The sequence below is a fragment of the Mastigoproctus giganteus genome, chromosome 14, assembly GCF_048544385.1.
Source record: "Mastigoproctus giganteus isolate SK-2022 chromosome 14, ASM4854438v1, whole genome shotgun sequence".
Classification (NCBI taxonomy): domain Eukaryota; kingdom Metazoa; phylum Arthropoda; class Arachnida; order Uropygi; family Thelyphonidae; genus Mastigoproctus; species Mastigoproctus giganteus.
Genome location: NC_143588.1, coordinates 5,771,657 through 5,794,670, shown reverse-complemented (window position 1 = coordinate 5,794,670; position 23,014 = coordinate 5,771,657). Strand labels below are relative to the sequence as shown.

The 23,014-nt window shown below is 36.3% G+C and overlaps 1 protein-coding gene across 1 annotated transcript in view; it reads left to right on the top strand.

The window, feature by feature from the left end:
• Positions 1 to 23,014, top strand: part of LOC150074956 (uncharacterized) — a 735,724-nt gene that overhangs the window by 165,279 nt on the left and 547,431 nt on the right. Inside the window, exon 6 of the mRNA XM_090389002.1 lies at positions 4,723 to 4,799. Within this exon, the coding sequence (XP_090245128.1) occupies positions 4,723 to 4,799 (77 nt within the window). The remainder of the gene's footprint in view (positions 1 to 4,722; positions 4,800 to 23,014) is intronic.

The following is a 23,014-nucleotide window of genomic DNA, read 5'->3' as shown; positions in this document are numbered from 1 at the left end:
CATTGTATAAGGCAATGGTTAGACTACATCTTGAGTACTGTGTACAGGCCTCTAAGTCTCATTTATGGAAGGATGTGGAACTGTTGGAGTGGGTTCAGAAAAGAGCACCTTCTCCAACAGATAAGATTAGAAAGGAGAACAAAAGGGGCTCTTAGCATGAAAGGTTTCAATCTGTAAATTTCAGCATCTGGAGACTAGACTCCTGTTAGGACTGATTGAGGTGTCCAAGAGCCTGAATGGATTAAGCTCAATGCTGATGGAATCCTTCTTCTTGTTCAGATTATGCACATGAGATAGCATAAATTCAAATTGAGGAAGGATAGTTGCAGGATAGATGTGTGGAAATTTGTTTTTAGCCAGTGGGTAGTTAACCGTCGGAACAAATTTCCATCTGTTATAGAGGTAGGTAGTTTTAATAGATTCAAGGAAGAACTTGACAAACTGTTGGGGGGTTGGGACAGGTGATATGGGAAATGGTGTTTTTCTTTTGGCTGATGCTGTGTAAGCTTGCTTTCTTGCATCATTTTCCACTACTAGTACCTAATCATAATCATCACTCAGTTTATGTTATCATTTTTGGCCTTATCATGATTTACACAAGTCCACTGGAAGTGATTTTGTACTATCCTGATTTGTTTTTGACCTCTGGCACTTCTCATGGCTAGTTAATGATTTTGTTTCATACAGTTGCATGTGCACTGGAAGTGATTTTGTACCATCTTGATTTGTTCTTGACCTCTGACACTTCTCATGGCTAGTTACTAATTTTGTTTCATACAGTTCATATGTTTTGTTGCTGTTATTACTCTGTGAAAGAAAGTACTTGTGTTCCCTACCAATCTCCCTTACAGTAGAGCATTAACTCTTTTCTAATTCTTGATTTTAATATTTTCTTTATTTATTTTAATGGTTTGTGTGGATTTCCATGACAGTTTTATTTTTATTGATGACTTTCTTGAAAAAATAGTGGACAAGTCAAATTAAAGTATTTTATATTGTTTGATTTCCATTTTTTATTTCTGTCCATGTACACCTTGTTATATACATATTTCCACTCAGCATCAATAAAACAATGCTTAAGAAATTCATTCTTGTTCATTGCCTATTTTAATTAGTTTAGCTGAGTCTTGAAGTGATCACAACAATAATAGGCATAGTTCACTCTATTGAAAACAACAATAGGCCCAGCACTGAATATTGTGGCTCCACTAATAACTAGTGATAGATATAATCAAATAATTTCCATAATTGAATGATTAGCAATCAAGCAATTACAATACTGAAATAATTAATTTATTTTCCATAATCAAATAAATTGTCACAATCAAATGAATTTTTTGAAAGATATGTATATAATTAAAATAATTGATCATGACATCTCTATTATACCCATCACTACTAATAACATTAGTCCAAATAGAGTAATGCACATTGAAAACTGCTCTCTGTCTTCTTCCACTCAACCATATCTTTATCCATTTCAGTAACTTTTCCCTAATGCCACACTGCTTCAATTTGTGCAGTAGTTTTTATGTGAAAAACTCTCAAGCTTTTCTGAAATTTAAATATATGAACTTGGACTTGATGCAGAAAATTATTTTCGGCATCCAATTCCATTGGTACTGCTTCGTGGTATCCAATCAGGTTTGTCAGAAAATGTTGCTCATAAGGACCTCCTCTGAATTCAAGGATGCTGTCATAATTATGTTTAAATTTGCTTATATCGTTTACTACCTCTCTTAATATAATTGGATAGATCCCATATGTCTCAGGTGCATTATTTATGTTTAGTTGGGATAGAACTATTCCAACTAAACATAAATAATAACTCCAACTAAACATAAATAATAATTCCAACTAAACATAAATTCCAACTATTTCACTTTATCCTCTCTGTTATCATAAATCATTTAGCTACTTGTAATTTGATATATTTCCAGGATCTCCATCTTAAAAAAATTCCTCATTTGTTCACAAGTGAGGAATATGAAATACCTATTCAGTTTGTCACCCACCAGAGCAAGATCATCAACATTTGCACCATTCATATCTAGTCTAGTAGAATAACATGATTCATCTTTTCTAATTTATAATTATCCCATGCATTTTTCTTCTTTTTCACTAGTGTGATCAGTCTATCAGTTATACATTTATTTCTAAACCTCGACTAATAATCTCTTAGTATAAAAAGCTTAGTAACTTCTCTGATTACTTCCTCCAATACTTCCCATTTAGAATTGCAGTTGGTAATATCATCAGTTGTTCCCACTAAAAAGAAATTTAAAAATTGCATGCAACCACTTTAGTGGCCCCTATGAATACAGTGGTTGTAGACAAGTTTATCCTTGATAATAGTTATATCTTTATGTAGATCCCAAATCAATATATTATAATCACGGCCACCGAATGGTTCCTTTATCTGGATATTCTTAATGCTTGAGGTGTTGCTGCTGATAATCAGATGAGAGTATTGCTTCTGTTGTTGCTTTTCTAACGTGCTGATGTTGAAAAGGATCATCCATCAAATCTATCAGATTTACTGGATGATCCTTGCTACTTTAAGACATTCTGAATCCCCATTTTAAAACATTATAAGTTCCAGGCTCATTATTTGTCTGTATAATTGTTTGTTCTATTCATCACAGTTTTCTACTCTTACATTTCTTTTCCCAATGCTTATGTCACCTTAAAATGAAAAGTGCACTGGCCACCCACATCCTATGTTTATGTCAACTTAAAATGACTGAAAAGTGCACTTGCCACCCACATCAACTGCATCCAATTGATGTGAGTAGCCAATTCAAGGCTGATTTTTATGGCTTCTTAATCAAATGGATAACGCCCACCCCCTCCTCTTCTCTTTGTCCTTTATGTGCACATTGTTTACCATATTAAACTTCTGAAACTCATATCTGAGTGATGTCGTCTCTAATAACCGTACACTGTACTTATTGGGCAACCTAACTAACGCTTCGGCGCCTCCATAGCCAGTTGGGAAGGAGCAGCAGCAGCAGTGTGTAGCACACACTTCTTGATTAGACCAGGGTTCGAGCCAGTCACCACCAAATACGGAGGATGCGGAAAGGTCAGGGAATGACCACCGCATATCCCAGAGCAATATGGCCTTAGTTGCTAATGCTCCTAAAAAAAACCAGAACAACAGTAACTAATGCTTCAGTTCATTATATTTGTTTTTACTATACTTCTAGCATTAGTACACACACAAGTATGTATGTATATATATATATATATATATATATATATATATATATATATATATATATGTACTTGTTTCTGCTCTTTGTAACCCTAAAACAGCTCATATATTTGCTTATCCCATTAGCAATATATCTTGCTTAATAAGAGACGTGAAACAGGCCTTGTAATCTCCAACACCTCGCTTTCCAGGCTGCTGTTATCCAAATAGAAGCAGTGCAAGTTTCACCTTTTCCCATGCTGGCTGCTATTAATCTTTTAGTTTCTTTTTTCTTCCCCACCCCCAAGCTAGCATTTTTCTGACTCACACTAACTGTCTCAGTGTGGTCAGAAAATATTCTTGCACCCCTTCTGTTTAAGTGTAACCTGCTCCCCCCAAACTTTGTACAGTCTCTCCACAGCCATATTTATTGACAGGGTGATTATCAGATACTCCTTCCTGTCATGTCTGAGCAAAATCACATACACCTTCAAATTTAATCCTAAATTGTGACTTTTGTTCAACATTGCCCTGTTCTTCTTAGGTAAATTCTCAGATATCATGCTCTTAATATCATTAATATCTTTGTATACAACAGTTTTACCTTTTGTGCCCATAAAGATTGCTACTTTACAATGTCGTCATCTTTTTTCTTTCAAAAATGTACACTGGTCCTATTCCAATTATCTTTTTTACAAAATATATTTTTCCATTTCCTTGCTAATTTTGGCACTAATGTTAGCTACTTTCTGTAGGACCAGCATTTTCTGTTGCAGAGGATTTCTTTCTGTTGTGTGATCATGAGTATAATTTCTGGCATAATGCTGCATGGCTGAGTGCCTGATGGGTTCCTCTTTATAATTTCTTTGAGGTCATCAATCTTATTCTCAGCTGTCATAAAAGCCCATCATAAATTTTAATAATCTTAAAGAAAGACTAGAAAGATAATTAACAAAAATGGACAGAAACAAAAAGGAAAACTGTTTGGAACTAGCAAAGAGAATTCTAATTCCTTGCCACTCTTCTGATTTCCATAGAATTGAAATATCAGATAATCAACCAAAAAACATCATGAAAAGAAAATTCACTTTATTTGGTTTATCATCATTATACATTTTTTCAAAATATGTAAAAAGTGTATTTAATTAAAGTACTTGGAGGACATTTGAATTGGCTGTGGGATTAAATTAGAACTTTAATATAATAATAACACATTGACTCATTTCCATTGATTACAGAGAAAAGTAAAGTAAAGAAAAGAAAACGCCTTTTCTTCTGAACTCTGTAATTGATATTTGAGATCCATAAGTCAAAACTAGTTCAAGTGTTTTCTTTAAATTAAATATTGTGTATATAATGACACAATTTTAGTCAGAAATTGAATAAAAGATGCATTTAATTCTCTTATTATTATGATGTATATCATTTGAAAGAGTACATTTCATTTTTAGAGATAGCAGGACAGTTAACTTTATTTTCTGCATCCTTGTTAATATTACATATTTTTAATCTAACTGATCCTGTAGAAAAGAAGAAAACTTGGGAAATCCTGTTTCACTTGTAAGAATTTAATTTCAAGTCCTTTACATCATAATTTTCAAAGGTGAGATATTTCTTTTAGGAAAATAAAATGGTATATTTCTCATAATTTATATAATACAGAAATTGTGACATTTAATGTAGTGTATTAATTGTCAGTGGTAATTGCATTGGATTCTTATAATATTCATACTTTCAAAATAAATTTTAATACATGCTGAAAGTTGTTAGAATAAATGAATTCATTTTATTGATGGTATAGATGCATTTTCTGTTGTAAAAAATAATGCTGAAACCTGTTTTAATGAAAATTAGAAGTTTCAGTTGAAATTAACTTCATTATTTATGTTGAGATCAATAAAAAATAAATTATAAGTGGTAAAAAAATTGTTTTATTTTTTTACCACTGGAATTGCATTAAAAATTAAATATAACTATTTTTTTAAATATTATTTTGTCATGTCAAATGAGATAGTAATGATTGTTTCTTCATACCATTTTGTATACAGACCATAAAACAATCCCTTTCTAAAGTTATACAGTTTTTCCTAAAAAAAAAAAAAAAGAATTTTTTGAAAATAATAAATCATTTTCTATTCATTTGCTTCATATTTTAATCATACTTGCAATCTCTCACCCTTTTTTTTTGTTGGATTCATACAGTGAGCATCTTCTCTCTTCCACCATCATTCTCACTCCTGTGATATTGATTTTCTTGCATCAGCTCTTCATATCCTCTGCACACGTGTACCTCCTCTCTCTCTCTCTGTCTCCATCTCATCACTTAACAGCGCCATCTATATAAAAGTTCATCACTTAATTCTAAAATTAGTTGGTAATAGAAAGAAGTGACGTATTTTTATTCTGATGTTAAGTATATCTGAAGTTAATTTTGGGTTTCAGTTATAGGTGAAAGTTGTGAATTTGAATTCTGTTTTTAAGTGTAGAAGAATGGCATATTGAAGATGAGTATCCTAATAATTATTATAAAATGTGAAGTTGATCTGAATTCTGTTTCTTTTGCCATATATATATATATTTTTTTTTTTTTTTTTTTTTTTGTAATACATATATATATATATATACACAAAAATGTGATTACTGAAAGAAGCATTTAGATATATTTTCAGCAACAATTCAGTGCTCAAGTGAATGCTTAAACATCTTTATCTAGAAATAATAAAAGTACAAATAATAATACAGATAATTATGGTACTCTCTCTCTCTCTCTCTCTCTCTCTCTCTCTCTCTCTCTCTCTCTCTCATAAGAGTTATCTTCATCTGGTTATTGTATTTATATTATTGTGATTGTTCTGGAAAGAATCAAGCAGTATTTTTTTCTTTTTTTTTTTGTCAGAATATTGTCTAAAAAATGAAATATTAAATTGATATGTGTGATATTTTTATTTAATCAAGATATAAATTCAAAGAATTTTTTTAGGAATTATAATCCTGAATTTTGATTAGTAATGCTAATGATTTTGCATTTTTTAAAAATGCAAAATCGTTTTGCAAAATTCACAGAAAAGAAAAGTGCTTCATTTTTCATGATTGTAATCATGTAGTTTGTAATAATATCTTTCAGAAGGAAATTTCAGAGATAATATGGTGCTTCTATATTTATGATAAATACATAAAGCTTTTTATGAAATGCAGAAGCATTTAGTGAAACTTTTTTGATTTGGTTTATTATTATTATTATTATTATTGCTTGGAAAGACAAATTTCTCATAGAAAAAAGAAAAGGGTGGATCTTAGTGATATTAGAATGGAAAGAGAATTTCATTCCCCACTTGCTTTTACTTTCCATTGTTCTCTCAGATAGCAGGTAATAATTTTACTGTAATAATGACCTTACAGATTTTGTTCAATTAATTGATAGAATAGCAGACAGTCGTGATCATCTTAACACCCTTGGTGATTTTCCTCATATATATACATTTAATATCAGCTGTGCTCTGGATACTTCAGATCTCAACTTGGTAATGATCCCTTCTCTGAGTAGGTTTCTCATGATGATCGATTCTCATTATTTCTTTATTTGATACTACAGAAATATCAGATGGAAATTATGCAATTTATGATCTAATTTTTCCCCTTTCATGTTGTTCTATTGCTTTAAATTCTTGAGCTTGATTACTTTGTGTGGTAGATATTACTGAAATTATTCATGAAGTACTGAAATACTTTTATTCTTTATCCATTCCACATTCTTATTTTTTATTTTAAATCTTGTTTTCAAATAATTTTCAGAAGTGTTGACATAGTCATATAATTAGATAGAGCTTTATAAATAGTAGCAAGTAAAATTAAAAAGTTATGGAATTTTTATCAATAGGTAATTCCTATCAATTCATTAAGGGTTGCAACTTGCTCTCTTCAGTTTTCATGAAATTTGTAAGATCAGTATGTATCATAACTTAATAAATTTCCAAATTATAATTCTCTGGATTGGTCCAAACAGGTTCAAATGATAAGATTTGTGAAGATGTAATTAGAAGAAAAGTCCAAATTTAAAAAAAAAAATTTTGAACTTGATTATGGAATTTAATCAAGTTCAAAATCATCATATCTTGCTTTCTAATTAAGATAGAGACTTGTGATTTGTGTTAATTTTAAGCTGTTGATATCCATTGATAATATAATAAAAATTGAAGAAAACAGAGATTTATTTCCATTGGTGCAACATTTAGTATTAGCATTGATAATGACACATAATGCAAGAAAGCAAGTTTATACAGCATCATCCAAAAAAAAAAAAAATCTGTCAATCCCCTCTAACAGTTTGTCTAGTTTTTCCTTGAATTTATTCAAACTACCTACTTTTACAATATCAGATGAAAATTTGTCCAGACAATCAAGAAAGCAAGTTTTCGCTGGCTGGAGACAAATTTCTGTACATCTATCCCCTGCAACCATCCTTCCTCAGTTTGTATGTATTAGTCATAATAGCCTTAGATGATAATGCACCAATAAAATCATAATCTAATCTAATCCTCAGTTTGAATTTTTGAATTTATACCCCCTCATGTATGTAGTCTGAGCATGAGGAAAGAGTCCATCGAAATTACTCAATTGATTCAGCACAGATCTTTTGCAGTGCCGAAAAAAGGAAACGGCAAGTCACATGATTACTGTATTTGTTTACATTTATCAATATGAAAGTGAATTCTGTACTGATATCACAGATTATACCACTATTTTACTTTAATTTTACTTGATTTTAAATTAAATATCCCTTACTATGGCTCCTAAAGTTAATAAATCTCATACTGCATACCTTTTCTACAGATACTTCCATGGGCACTGTTCTTCGGAATTGGCTTCTATAATTCCCTCTCTTTCTTTCAAAACAGTCCAAACACATGCCACCACCAGCCAATATCCATTTACTGTCCAACTTCAAACTCACAGAAACAAATTTTCGCCTTCCTCGTTTATTCATTCAGCTGCTGTTTTCTGGAACAACCTTCCTTCATACATATTTCCTTAAAATTAATCTCTACAGAAGTTCAAGTATAATGTCAACAAATATCTTTTATCTTCTCATCCTCCAAACCCATGCATGGTACTAAGTACTATAGGTTCTAATACCTCTCGTGTTTGGGGGTTTCATAAAAAAAAAAAAAAAAAAAATTACAGAGAAGCAAAGAAGAATAGTATTAAAGCTTAGTGACAGATTTGATATAATCCAAACCTATTACATTAGGGTCACCCGGGAAGTTAATTCGCATGTGTATTGTCTGTAAATTGCGTGTGTTCTCAAGTCAATTTGCTTGTTTTGCTGGATGAAAAACCCTAGTTTCTGGGGGGGGGGGACCTTGCTATCTATGCCTGAGACTGACTAACTCAGCCACATAGCGAAAAAAAGCCCATAAAAGTTCCTTGCATCATTGACGGGATTCAAACCCAGGTCTTTTCCGCCCAGTGTGGGGAGGACGGTGATGATACCATTGTGCTACTAGTGCACACTAAATTGATACAATAAAGAAAATGAAATGGGGAGTAAGTAGGAGTGTATTAATGGCAGAATATAACATTAGATCATTTAACATTGTTTGTTTTTTATATGCAGTTATTAAAATTGCATTCTTAGTCTCTCTATTTCTTATTTAGCCTCATTATTTCTGCATTAAATATATTAAAAATAAAACTTTCTAGATAACGGAAAAATTGAAATAACAGCATCTTGAATCACCGAAGGTGGAATTATTCGGAATGTCTACTGTAACTACATTCCTGTCTAGATACTCCATTATTATTTGCTCTGGAACAGAACTTAAGCTAACAATTTGGCTCTCATAATTATGACTAAGGGTTTGCTTACCTCCTTTGCTACATCCATTAATATAATTGGATAGATCCCTCCACCCTGGGTGCATTTTTTATGTTTATTTAAGTAATTAGTTTCAAAAATTTGTCTTCCACTTTCTTGTGAGTTATCGCAAAATTACTTTACTCACTCTTAGAGATTGATAAACTTCTGGCATTCCTTTCTTTAAAATATTCCTCATGTGTGGCTGTAGATGCAAATTATCTATTCGGTTTGTCAGTGACCTGAACAGGATCATTTCACGGTAGAACCATCAATATCAAGTGGAGCAATATGATTCGGTTCCTTCTTTCTGAAGTTAACATAAATAAAGAAGTCTTTGCTGCTTTCCTTCACATTCTTGGCCTCAGCTTGCATAACCTCTTTTGTGACTTTTTAGCATTAGCATTAGTAAAGGCACATGATGCAAGGAAGCAAGCTTATATAGCATCATCCAAAAAAAAAACAAAAACCCTTCTCATTTCACCCATCCACTTGCTCCAAATGTTTGTCTAGGTATGCCTTGAATCTATTTAAGCTATCAACTTCTACAACGATAGATGGAAGTTTGTTCCAGCAATCAACCAACCGCTGGCTAAAGACAAACTTCACCACATCTATCCCACAAGGTGCCTCCTTAGCCAGGTGGGCAGGAGCGGCAGTGCATAGCACACACTCTTCTTGATTAGACTGGGGTTCGAGCCCGTGATCACCAAATACGGAGGATGTGGAAAGGTCTGTAAACTCCAGATCTGTAAACAGTACTCAAGGTGTGGCCTGATCATTGCCTTATAGAAGGGGATAATCGCCTCCTTATACTTGCTAGAAAAATTCATGTATATCATTAACAAAACACCATGAGCTACTCTTGCAGACCACCTGCACTGCTCAGAAAACTTTATATCTGCCTGCACAATTACCACCAAGTCCATTTCATTCTCTACCACTATTAGTGTAGTACCAAACAGTTGATACACTATTGTGGGGATACTGCTTCCCATATGCATTACTTTACATTTGTCAATGTTAAACTTCAGTTGTCACCTCTCAGTCCATCTGCTCAACTTTTCTATATCCAGTTGCAGCAGCGTAGTGTCAATAACCACCCTGCTGACCTTCGTATCATCTGCAAACTTGAACATTAAGCCTGATATACCATCATCAATATCATAAATAAATGCAGAAAACAACAATGGACCCAACACTGAACCCTGGGGGGGGGGAGCACTCCACTAATAATATTAGTCTATGAAGAGCAGTGTCCATTGATGATGACCATTCTCTCTCTCTTCTCCCACTCAGCCATCCCATTATCCATAGTAGCAATTTGCCTCTAATGCTACACTGCTCCAATTTGTGCAGCAGTCTTCCATTTGCAACAGTATCAAAAGCCTTTCTAAGATCCAAATATATGATATCAAAATTATTCTTTGCATCCAGTTACTTTGTGAACACATCATAGTATCCAATCAAATTGATCAGACAGGACTTCACCATAACAAACCCATGCTGTGTACGAGCTATAACTGTAGTCTTGTCTAGATGATCCTGCAGTGCTTCTTTAACCAGTGCCGCCATTAATTTCCCCAGAACAGAAGTTAAACTAACAGGTCTGTAATTACTTGTGTCTCCCTTTGATCCTCCTTTGTGAATTGGAGTCACATTTGCACAATTCCATTATCCATAGTAGCAATTTGCCTCTAATGCTACACTGCTCCAATTTGTGCAGCAGTCTTCCATTTGCAACAGTATCAAAAGCCTTTCTAAGATCCAAATATATGATATCAAAATTATTCTTTGCATCCAGTTACTTTGTGAACACATCATAGTATCCAATCAAATTGATCAGACAGGACTTCACCATAACAAACCCATGCTGTGTACGAGCTATAACTGTAGTCTTGTCTAGATGATCCTGCAGTGCTTCTTTAACCAGTGCCGCCATTAATTTCCCCAGAACAGAAGTTAAACTAACAGGTCTCTAATTACTTGTGTCTCCCTTTGATCCTCCTTTGTGAATTGGAGTCACATTTGCACAATTCCAGTCCATGGATACCTCCCCTGAGTCTAAGGATGCTCTCATAATTATGGCTAAGAGTTTGCTTACTTCCTTTGCTGCCTCATTAATATAACTGGATAGATTCCATCTACCCCAAGTGCCTTTCTTATGTTTATCTTCAGCAGTTTTTCCTCCACTTTGCTCTCAATTATTACAAAATCATCTAGCTCACTGGCAGAGTTTAATTCACCTCTGGCATTCCCCTCCCTGAATATAGATGCAAAATACTAATTTAGTTTGTTAGCTACCTGGGCAGGATCGTCAACGGTTGAACAATCGATATTATTATTATTATTATTATTATTATTATTATTAGCCATATGGTGCAAGGAAGACTGATGCTTATGGTGCACCAGCCAAAAAAAACAGAAAAAACTTTCCCCAGTTACCCTAAGAGAGAGAGAGAGAGAGAGAGAGAGAGAGAGAGAGAGAGAGAGAGAGAGAGAGAGAGAGAGAGAGAGAGAGAGAATCACCAAGAAAGATAAGAATGATGATGATGATATCCAGCTCAGGACCCTGGGTGTACCAAGCCCATACTCACCAGATGTGAGCCCCTGGAATTATCCAGTCTTATCTTTCTTGGTGATTCCCTTCTCTCTCTCTCTCTCTCTCTCTCTCTCTCTCTCTCTCTCCTTTGCCTGCCTAACCTCCTTTATGACTTGGTTACAGACCAGCTTATATCTATCATAGGCTTCTGTGTCTGTATCCAATGCATTTTTCTTCTCTGCCACGTCTCATTAGTTCATCATTTATGCCTAAACCTTGAACAATATTTCTTAATTGGTATGAAAAGCCTAGTAGCTTCCAAGATTAATTAATTCTTTGAATGCTTCCCATTTTGAATTTGCTATTGGTAACTACCATCAGTTGGTAGTTACCAACAGTATTTATATTCTATATGGTGTTTATATTCTATATTTATATTCTATTTTTTATTCTGTTTATATTCTATATTTATATTCTGTTTATATTCTATATTTATATTCTGTTTATATTCTATATTTATATTCTATTTATATTCTATATTTATATTCATTCATTTATATTCTATATATTTATATTCTATATATTTATATTCATTCATTTATATTCTATATTTATATTCATTCATTTATATTCTATATTTATATTCATTCATTTATATTCTATATTTATATTCTATTTTTATTTATATTGTATTTATATTCTATACAGTGGGATCAACTGATGGTAACTACAATCAGTTGGTCCCACCATATAGAATATAAATACTGTCTCAGACCACCATAGTCACCTTTATGAAAACAAAAACCCTTCCCTTTACTCCTGTTGGTAGTTACTTCTTTGAGTAAATCAGCACACTGTGATCACTGCCACCTAGTGGTTCCTTTATTTGCAGATTCTTAATGTATGAAGAATGACTACTGATAATCAGATCAAGAGTATTACTCCCTCTAGTTGCCTCCTAAACAAGCTGCTGGAGAAAACAATCATCTAATAAATTCACAAAAGCCTTGCTAGTGTGTGAGCTGCACAAATTCCAGTCAATATCTGAAAATTAAAATCCCTTATTATAAGACACTCTGATTTCCTGGACTAGTACTATTTCTCTGTACAGTTGTTTATTATACTCATCACAGTCATTAGGCCTATAACACACACTTATTCTCAATTTTGCTTTCCCCTGTGCTTATGTCACACCAAACTGACTTGACTGGCTGTACTTCCTTGGATTTTACATGTTTCTTAACTAATAGAATAACCCCCCACTCCTTTCCTGTCCTGTCTATTAGCATTAGTAGAGGCATTTGCTGCAAGAAAGTAAGCTTATGCAGCATAAGCCAATAAAAAAAAAAAAAAAACCACTTCCATTTCACCCCTCCGTTCGTTCGAAACACCTGTCCAGCTGAGCCTTAAATTTATTTAGGCTATCAACTTCAACAACAAGGGATGGAAGTCTGTTCCACCAACCAACTACCCGCTGGTTAAAGGCAAATTTCTGCACATCTATCCTACAGCTGTCTTTCCTCAATCTGCCCTCTTAGGTGATTATTCTGAGCAAGAGGAAGAATCCCATTGGCATTGAGCATGCTCAAACCATTCAAGGCTTTATACACCTCTATTAGATCACCTCACCGGTGCCTAGTCTCCAGACACTGCAATTTGAAAAGCTTAAGCCTTTCTTTGTAAGAGCAACCCTTTTTTCCATTCACTAATCTTGTTACCCTTCTCTATACTCGTTCCAGCAGCTCTACATCCTTCTTGAAATGAGACCTCCAGACATGTATACAGTACTCAAGGTGTGGCCTGACCATTGCCTTATACAAGGGAATAATCACCTCATTATCCTTGCTAGAAAAATTCCTGTATATCATTGACAAGACACCATGAGCTACTCTTGCAACCCATCTGCACTGCTCATATCTACCTGCACAATTACCTCAGGTCCTTTTCATTCTCTACCACTGTCAATGTAGTACCACAGAGTTGATACGTTCCTCTGGGGTTGCTGTTTCCCATATGTAGTACTTTACATTTGTCAATGTTAAACTTCATTTCCCACCTCTCAGCCCATCTGTTCAACCTTTCCAGATCCTGTTGCAGCAGCATAGCGTCAGTAGTGTCCTTAACAACCCTGCCAACGTTCATATCATTTGCAAACTTGAACATTAAGCTTGATATACCATCATCAATATCATTTTTAAATACAGAAAACAATAATGGACCCAACCCAGAGGGACTCCACTAATAACATCCACGATGAGCAGTGTCCATTGATTACCATTCTCTGTTTTCTCCCCTTCAACCATCCCTTTATCCATAGCAGCAATTTGCCTCCAATGCCACACTGCTCCAATTTGTGCAGCAGTCTTCCATGTGCAACAGTATCAAAAGCCTTTCTAAGATCCAAATATATAATATCAAAGTCCTTGCATCCAGTTCTTTTGTGACTGCATCATAGTATCCAGTCAAATTGGTCAGGTAAGACTTTCCCTTAACAAAACCATGCTGTGTCCAAGATATAACTGAAGTCTTCTCTAGATGATCCTGCAGTGCTTCTTTAACCAGTGCCTCCATTAATTTTCCTGGAACAGAAGTTAAATTCCCAGGTCTATAATTACTTGTGTCAGCCTTTGTTCCTCCTTTGTGAATTGGGGTCACAGTTTGCTTACTTCCTTTGCTGCCTCTTTAATATAATTGGATTGTAAACATTCCTTTGTTATGTTTATCTTCAGCAGTTTTTCCTCCACTTTTCTCTCAGTTATTACAAAATCATCTAGCTCATTGCCAGAGTTTACTTCGCCTCTGGCATTCCCCTTCCTGAATAACTTCTCATGTGTGAATGTAGATGCAAAATACCCGTTTAGTTTGTTAGCCATCTGAGCAGGATCCTCAACTGTTGAACCATCAATATCCAGTGGACCAATCTGATTCATCCCTTTCCTTCTAGAGTTTACTTAGGCAAAGAACTCTTTTCTGTTTTTCTTTGAATCCTTTGCCAAGGATCTCTTATAATCTGCCTCTGCTGCCTAGTCTCCTTTGTGACTTGGTTACAGATCATGTATCCCATGCATTTTTATTCTCTGCCATATGTCTCATTAGTTCATCTGACATCCATTTAGGCCTTAACCTTGAACAATATTTCTTAGTTGGTATGTAAAGCCTAGTAACTCCCAAGATAAGTTCTTTGAATGCTTCCCATTTTGAATTTGCTGTTGGTAACATCATCACTTGGTTCCACTGTATAGAATTTAAATACTGTCTCAGACCATCGTAGTTGCCCTTACGAAAGCAAAAACCCTTCCCTTTACCCTTGATGGTAGTTACCTCTTTGAGTAAATCCCACTTCAGCACACTGTGATCACTGCCACTTAGGGGTTCCTTTATCTGCAGATTCTTAATGCCTGAAGAATCACTACTGATAATCAGATGAAGAGTATTACTCCCTCTAGTTCCTCCCGAACATGCTGATGTAGAAAACAGTCATCCAATAATTCCACAAAAGCCTTGCTAGTGTGTGTGACCAACCCACAAATTCCAGTCAATATCTGGGAAATTAAAATTCCAGATATTAATTCCATTATAAGACTCTCTAATTTACTGGCCGACTCTATTTCTCTGTACAGTTTCTTATTATACTCATCTGAGTCATTAAGCCTATAGCACACTCCTACTCTCAATTTTGATCTACCAATGCTTATGTCAAACCAAACTGACTCGACACCGCACTATCAAGCAATGTCGACTGGCTTCACTTCTTTGTATTTTGTGTGTTTCTTAACTAATAGCATAACCCCTTCTCCCTTCCTATCCTGTCTATCCTTTCTGTAGACGTTGTACTCCCCAAATTCCAGTCCTTATATCTGTGTGACACGACATATCTGATATCCCAACAAAATCTGCCTTTGATGTTTTGAGCAATTCCTCAAATTCATCAAATTTATTTACCAAAAATTGGGTGACTCCGTAGCCAGGTGGGAAGGAGCAACAGTGCGTAGCACATGCTTCTTGATTAGACCGGGGTTCAAGCCTGTCACCACCAAATACGGAGGATGCGGAAAGGTCAGCGAATGACCACCGCATATTCCCGGAGCAATATGGCCTTAGTTGCTAATGCTCCTAAAAACCAAACAAACAAACAAACATTTACCAAACTCCTAGCATTGGTGTATACGCAAGTATACATGCACCTGTTCCTATTCTTAGCTGCCCCAACACAACCCATGTGTTTACTTTTACTGCAATGACTCCCAGCAGTCTCTGAAATATCCTGCATCTTGTTTTCCAGGCTGCTGCTCATTCCAGTAGAAGCAGTGCAAGAATCACTTACACCTCTGCCAGTGGCTACTGTTAACCTGTTAGTCCTTGTATCCCCCCAAGCTAGCAGTTTTTCGACTCACCTAACACTGCCTCGATAGCATCAGCAAATATTCTTGCACCCTTTCTATTTAAGTGTATCCCATCCCTGTAGAAGCAGTCCCTTCTGCTAACAAGTACAGACCAAACTGAAAAAAATTCTACCCCTTGAGCCCTGCACAATCTTTCCAGGGCCGAATTGATCGACAAGGCTCTCATCATATACTCCCTCCTATCGTGTCTGGGCAGAATTGCAGGCACTTTCAAATTTAAACCTAATTCATGGCTTTTTTTCAACAGTGACCTGTACTTGTTATGTAATTCTGCCGGTCTCCTACTCTTAATATCCAAGTTAGCACTAACCTATCATTAGTGCCAACGTGTACAACTATATCACCTTTTGTGCCTTAAAAGATGATATCCACTCTACAATGTCATCAACCTTTTTTCTCTGGTAGAAATAGCCTTGTCCTGTGTATTTAGGCTATCAACGTCCACAACAAAAGATGGACGTCTGTTACACAAATCAACTAATCGCTGGCTAAAGGAAAATTTCTGACCATCTATTCAACTGTCTTTCCTCAATTTGAATTTATGCCCCCTCAGTTTCTTAATATGAGCAAGAAGAAGAATCCTATCAGCATTCAGCTTGCTCAACCCATTCAAGGCATTATACACCTTGATGAGATCACCTTGCAGGTGCCTACTCTTCGGGTGCTACAATTTGCAGAACATAAGCCTTTCTTGGTAAGAACACCTGTTTGTTCCCCTCACCAATCTTGTTGCCCTTATTTGTTCTCATTCTCACAACTCTGCATCCTTCCTAAAATGAAGCTTCCAGACCTGTACACAGTACTCTAGGTGTGGCCTGACCATTGTCTTGTACAACGGGATAATCACCTCCCTGTCCCTGCTAGCAAAATTCCTCTATATCATTGACAAGGCTCCATGACCTGCCCTGGCAGCCTGTCTGCAGTGCTCAGCAAACTTCATATTTGACTGCACAATATGAAGGGCTTTTTCACTTTCCACTTCCCTGAGTATAGTACCACACAGTTGGTACATTTCTCATATGATTATTCTTAACTTTAATGAAAGGATGCTTGTTATATATGCACAGGATGCACCACTCCTCATTATTTTGATTATGATGATATCATGTATCAAAAAGGAAAAAAAATCCTGGAAGTGGATAGGGAATTGTGAACCTATCAAGTGGATCTTCTTCTTCTAGTCACATAGCTCCATGAGGAACTGTTGTGGCCACCAACAAATTCCTCCAACTGCATAAATCGTGTGCTATACGAGCAGCATCGCTAAGTGTCTTTTTTTTTGGTTGTTGTTGGCGCATAGGCTTCTGTGGCCATAATGCACCTCCCAAGGTTTTTGCAGTACTTTGATCCAAGCCCGAGGCGAGAATCAAACCCGCGACCTTTGGGTTGCCAGGCAGGCACTTTACCCACCCGGCTAGCCCGGTCAGCTGCAAAGTGTCATCCCCATTATTGGATCAGCATGGGATCAGTTCACTGATCCCATCCTTCCACCTAGTTGCAGGTCTTCCTCTGCACCTATTCCCCTCGGTTTTTCTTCCATTATATTCTTCAACAGAAAGTTTTCCCTTCTTACTATATGACCAAAAAACTTCGGTTTTCTTTTGTTGATGCTATGAAGAAGAATTTTAGGCCTGCCAATTTTATTCAATACCCACTCATTTGTTGTTCGATCCAAGTAAGAAATACGCAGTATGCTTACTTGGATCGAACCTATATCACTTCATTTCAAATGCCTCAATTTTCTTCCTGTCAACTCTTTTCAGATTCCATCCTTCACATCCATAAGTGACAACTGGAAATTCTCAGTTTTGTCTTTAGGGGCAGTCATGATCTGCCCCTAAAGACAAATCGTGTTTTAGCAATTGCATGTTGTCTCTTTACATCATTTGAGCAGTCACTATTTTTATTTATTCTTGACCCTAAGTAATCAAATTCATCAACTTCTTCGATATCTTGCCCATTAACCTTCACTTTACTGGAATCGAGATTATCACCAATCACCATAATTTTAGTTTTACACACATTCAGAAACAATCTTTTTTTCTTACTTACTTCACATACTCTCCTCAGAGTTTCTTTAAGATGATCCTTAGAATTACAAATTAGCACAGTATCATCTGCATAATGAAGGTTGTTTATTTTTGGTCCTCCAATTTTGATGCCAGTCTCTAAATCTTCCAAAGCTTCACGCGTGATATCTTCGCCACAAAATACAGCCCTGCCTGACACTGTTACTTATTGAGAAAAAATCCGTGTTTCCCGTGTTTGTTCTCACAGTTCCTTCATGTTCCTGGTACAGTAGCTTAATCAGCTGAATTATGTGGATTGGGAAACCCATAATAGTCATCGTTTTCCAGAGTTTCTCATGTTGAACACAATCAAATGCTATTGCATAATCTATAAAACACAAAACGATTGGAACATTGAATTCTTTGCATTTTTCAGTAATCAGTTGTAGGCTTAAGATCTGATCTGATCTCTGGTTCCTCTACCAATTCTGAAACCTGCTTGTTCTTCCAGCATTTCTTATTCAAGTTTTCTTGAGATTCTGTTCAATATGATTTTAAAAAAAACCTTGCTAGCGTGAGAAATTAGGCTAATAATCCTGTAATTTGAAGAAATTTTCAGATCTACTATTTTTAAAGGGATAAAAATTGATTTCTTCTAATCTGATGGCCACCGACCGATTTCCCAAATTTTTACAATCATTTTACAAAAAAACTTGGTGCCCTTCACACCTGTAGCTTTAATCAATTCCGGAGGGATTTCATGAATTCCAGGTGACTTGCCACACGTTAGCTCTCTGATGGCTTTTTCGACTTCTTCCTTCAGTGGAACTGGTTCATTATCATACTCTTGAAAAGGGGGGTGGCGGCAGATCATTAGGGCTAGCAGGTGCTCAGAAGAGCTGCTCATAGTATTCTTTCCACCTTCCTTTGATTGTGTTTTCCTGTGTTAAAATTTCCCCTTTGGTGTGCTTAATTACATTAAGTTTTGGTCGGAACTTTTGTCTTAAGGACTTAATTACATCATACTTCTTTTTAGTGTTGTTTCGTTTGTTGTGGTATTTGATTTCTTTACACTTTCAATTGATGTAATCCTGTTTGTCCTGGCTTAAACATTGCTTGATGACTTTGCTTAGTTCCTGATACACTTCATTTCCTTGTTCACCCTGGGCTTATGCAGTTCTTCTCTGTTCAATAAGTTTAAAAGTGGTTTCTGTAATCTAAAGCTTCCTTCTTTTTGAGCTTCAGCTTGAGAATGATGTGGAGTAGCTGATCATCACTGCCACAATCTGCTCTAGGAAGTGTTTTTGCTGTGATTACACTGGAACACCACCTTTGCTGTATAAGGATATAATCATTCTGATTCCTTCTTTTATGGTCAGGAGATTTCCATGTGTAAAGCCTTCTTGGGTGCTGCTGAAAGCAGGTGTATGACAAGACTGTTCAGATGACAAAATTCAATTAAATGTTCACCCCTCTCATTTCTAGTGCTAAGACCAAACCTACAACATTCCGAATGAGAAGAAACTGTCTTGCCTACTTTTGCATTAAAATTACCCATGAGCATCAAAACATCCTTTTTGGGACCAGATCAAGAGCTGACTGGAGATTTTCATAATAAACGTCCATATCTTCGTCTGTGGATGTTGATATTGGTGCATGTGCAACTAAAACTGTGAGATTTACTGGCTGGCTCTGAAGTCTAACCGTCATCATTTAACTTTAAAATTTGAAAAATTTGAAATTTGAAAGTGTAAAGAAATCAAATGTCACAACAAACGAAACAACACTAAAAAGATGTATGATGTAATTAAGTCCTTAAGACAAAAGTTCCAACCAAAACTTAATGTAATTAAGGACTCCAAAGGGGAAATTTTAACAGAGGAGAACACAATCAAAGGAAGGTGGAAAGAATACTGTGAGCAGCTCTTCCGAGCACCTGCTGGCACTAATGATCTGCTGCCAGCCCCCCCTTTTCAAGAGTATGATCATGAACCAGTTCCACTGAAGGAAGAAGTCAAAAAGGCCATCAGAGAACTAATGTGTGGCAAGTCACGTGGAAATTAAATTTGAAAGTGTCTGCAATTCTGCCCAGACACGATACGAGGGAGTACATGACGAGAGCCTTGTCAATAAATTCAGCCCTGGAGGGAATGTGTAAAGCTCAAGGGGTAGAATTTTTTTCAGCATGGTCTGTGCTTGTTAACAAGAGAGACTGCTTCTACAAGGATAGAATACACTTAAATAGAAAGGGTGCAAGAATATTTGCTGCTGCTATCGAGGCAGTGTTAGGTGGGTCGGAAAACTGCTAGCTTGGGGGAATTCACAGACTAAAAGTAGCCGCAGGCAGAGGTGAAGGTGATTCTTGCACAACTTCTATTAGAATAAGTAGCGACCTGGAGCGAGGGGTGCTGGGGGTTTCAGGGACTGATAGCAGTCATCATAAAACAGGTGGGTATATGGGATGTGTCAGGGTTAACAGGAATAGATGCATGTATGCTTGCATGTATACCAATGCTAGAAGTATAGTAAATAAATTTGATGAATTTGAAGTGTTGGTCAAGATATCAAAGGCAGATAGTGTTGGGATATCAGAGACGTGGTGTCACACTGATATTAGGAATGCAGAATTGGAATTTGGGGAGTACAATGTGTACAGAAAGGATAGACAGGATAGGAAGGGAGCAGGTGTCATGCTGTTAATTAAGAAAAACATAAAATCAAAAGAAGTGCATCCAGTTGATATAGATGAACAGTGCACTGTTGAGTCAGTTTGGTGTGAGATAAGCACCGCCAAAGCAAAAATAAGAGTAGGAGTGTGTTATAGGCTTAATGCCTCGAATGAGTACAATGAACAATTCTACAGAGAAACAGAATGGGCTAGTAAATCAGAATATCTTATAATGGGGGATTTTAACTTCCCAGATATTGACTGGAACTTGTGGGTTGGTCACTCACACACTAATAAGACTTTTGTGGATTTATTGGATAATTTTTTCTGCAGCAGCATGTTCGAGAGGCAACCAGAGAGGTTGCCTCTCGAACATGCTGATCTGGTTTTCAGCAGTGATCATTCGTGTATTATGAATTTGCAGATAAAGGAACAACTAGGTGGCAGTGATCACAGTGTACTGATGTGGGATTTACTTAAAGAGTTAATTACCATCAGGGGTAAAGGAAAGGGTTTTTGCTTCTGTAAAGGTGAGTACAGTGGTCTCGGACAGTTTTTAAATTCTCTACATGGGGTCAACCGACGATGTTACCAATAGTAAATTCTAAGTGGGAAGCATTCAAGGAATTAATCGTGTAAGCTACTAAAAGTTTCATACCTTTTAAGAAATATTGTTCAAGGTTTAGGCCTAAATGGTTATCAAATGAACTAATGAGACTCGTGACAGAAAAGAAAAATGCATGGGATGCATATAAATTATCAAGCGCCTCAGAAGCCTATGGCAGATATAAGCTAGTCTGTAATCAGGTCACAAAGGAGGTTAAGCAGGCGAAGGCAGATTACAAGAAATCTTTGGCAAAGGATGCTAAGAAAAACAGCAAGGATTTCTTTACTTATATAAACTCTAAAAGGAAGGGGATGAATCTGATTGATCAGATTCATTCCTTGATCCAAACTTGATATCGATGGTTTGACTGTTGATGATCCTGCTCAGATAGCAAACAAACTGAATGAGTATTTTGCATCTACATTCACACATGAGGAGTTATTAAGGTTTGAAAATGGCAGAAGGTTATCAAATTGTAGCAAGGTGCTTAATGATTTTGTAATAACTGAGAGCAAAGTGGAGGAGAAATTGTTGAAGTTAAACATAAGAAAGGCACCTGGGGTGGATGGGATCTATCCAGTTATATTAAAGGAGTCAGCAAAGCAACTAAGCAAACCCTTAGCCATAATTATGAGAGCATCCTTGGACTGAGGGGAGGTCCTCACTGACTGGAGATGTGCAAATGTATCCCCAATTCACAAATGGGGATCAAAGGATGACACGAGTAATTACAGACCAGTTAGTTTAGCTTCTGTTCCGGGTAAAATAATGGAGTCACTGGTTAAAGATGCATCCCAACACCATCTAGACAAGACTGCAACAATAATTCAGACACGGCATGGATTTGTTAAGAGAAAGTCTTGTCTGACAAATTTGATAGGATATTATGATGTGGTTACAAACGAACTGGGTGCAAAAAATAATTTTGATATCATATATTTGGATTTCAGGAAAGCTTTTGACACTTTTGTGCATGGAAGACTATTGTACAAATTGGAGCAGAATGGTATTAAGGGTAAGTCGCTACAATGGATAAAAGGATGGTTGAGTGGAAGAAGACAGAGGGTGGTAATTATTGGGTGCTGTTCTTCGTGGACTAATGTTATTAGTGGAGTTCCACAGGGTACGGTGTTTGGTCCTCTGTTGTTTTGTATATTTATCAATGATATTGATGAAGGTATATCAGGCTTGGTGTCGAAGTTTACATATGATAGAAAGGTTGGCAGGGTTGTTAATGACAGTTATGGCAGTGTGCTATTGCAACAGGATCTAAAAAAATTGGGCAGATGGGCTAAGAAGTGGCAAGTGAAGTTTAACCTTGACAAATGCAAAGTACTGCATATGGGTAGAAGTAACCCCGGAGAAACGTACCAACTGTGTGGTACTACACTTAAGGTGGTAGAAAATGATAAAGACCTGGGAGTAATTGTGCAGTCAGGCTGCCAGGGCAGGTCATGGGGTTTTATCAATGATATATAGGAATTGTGCTAGCAGGGAAAAGGAGGTGATTGTCCCTCTGTATAAGGCAATAGTCAGGCCACGTCTTGGGTACTGCGTACAGGTCTGGAGGCCTCATTTTAGGAAGGATGATGATTTGCTTGGATGTGTACAGAGAAGGCAACAAGATTGGTGAGGGGAATGAAGGAATCCTCTTACCAAGAGGGGCTTAAGTTCTGCAAATTGCAGTGGCCGGAGACTAGGCACCTGCGCAGTGATCTGATTGAGGTGTATAAGG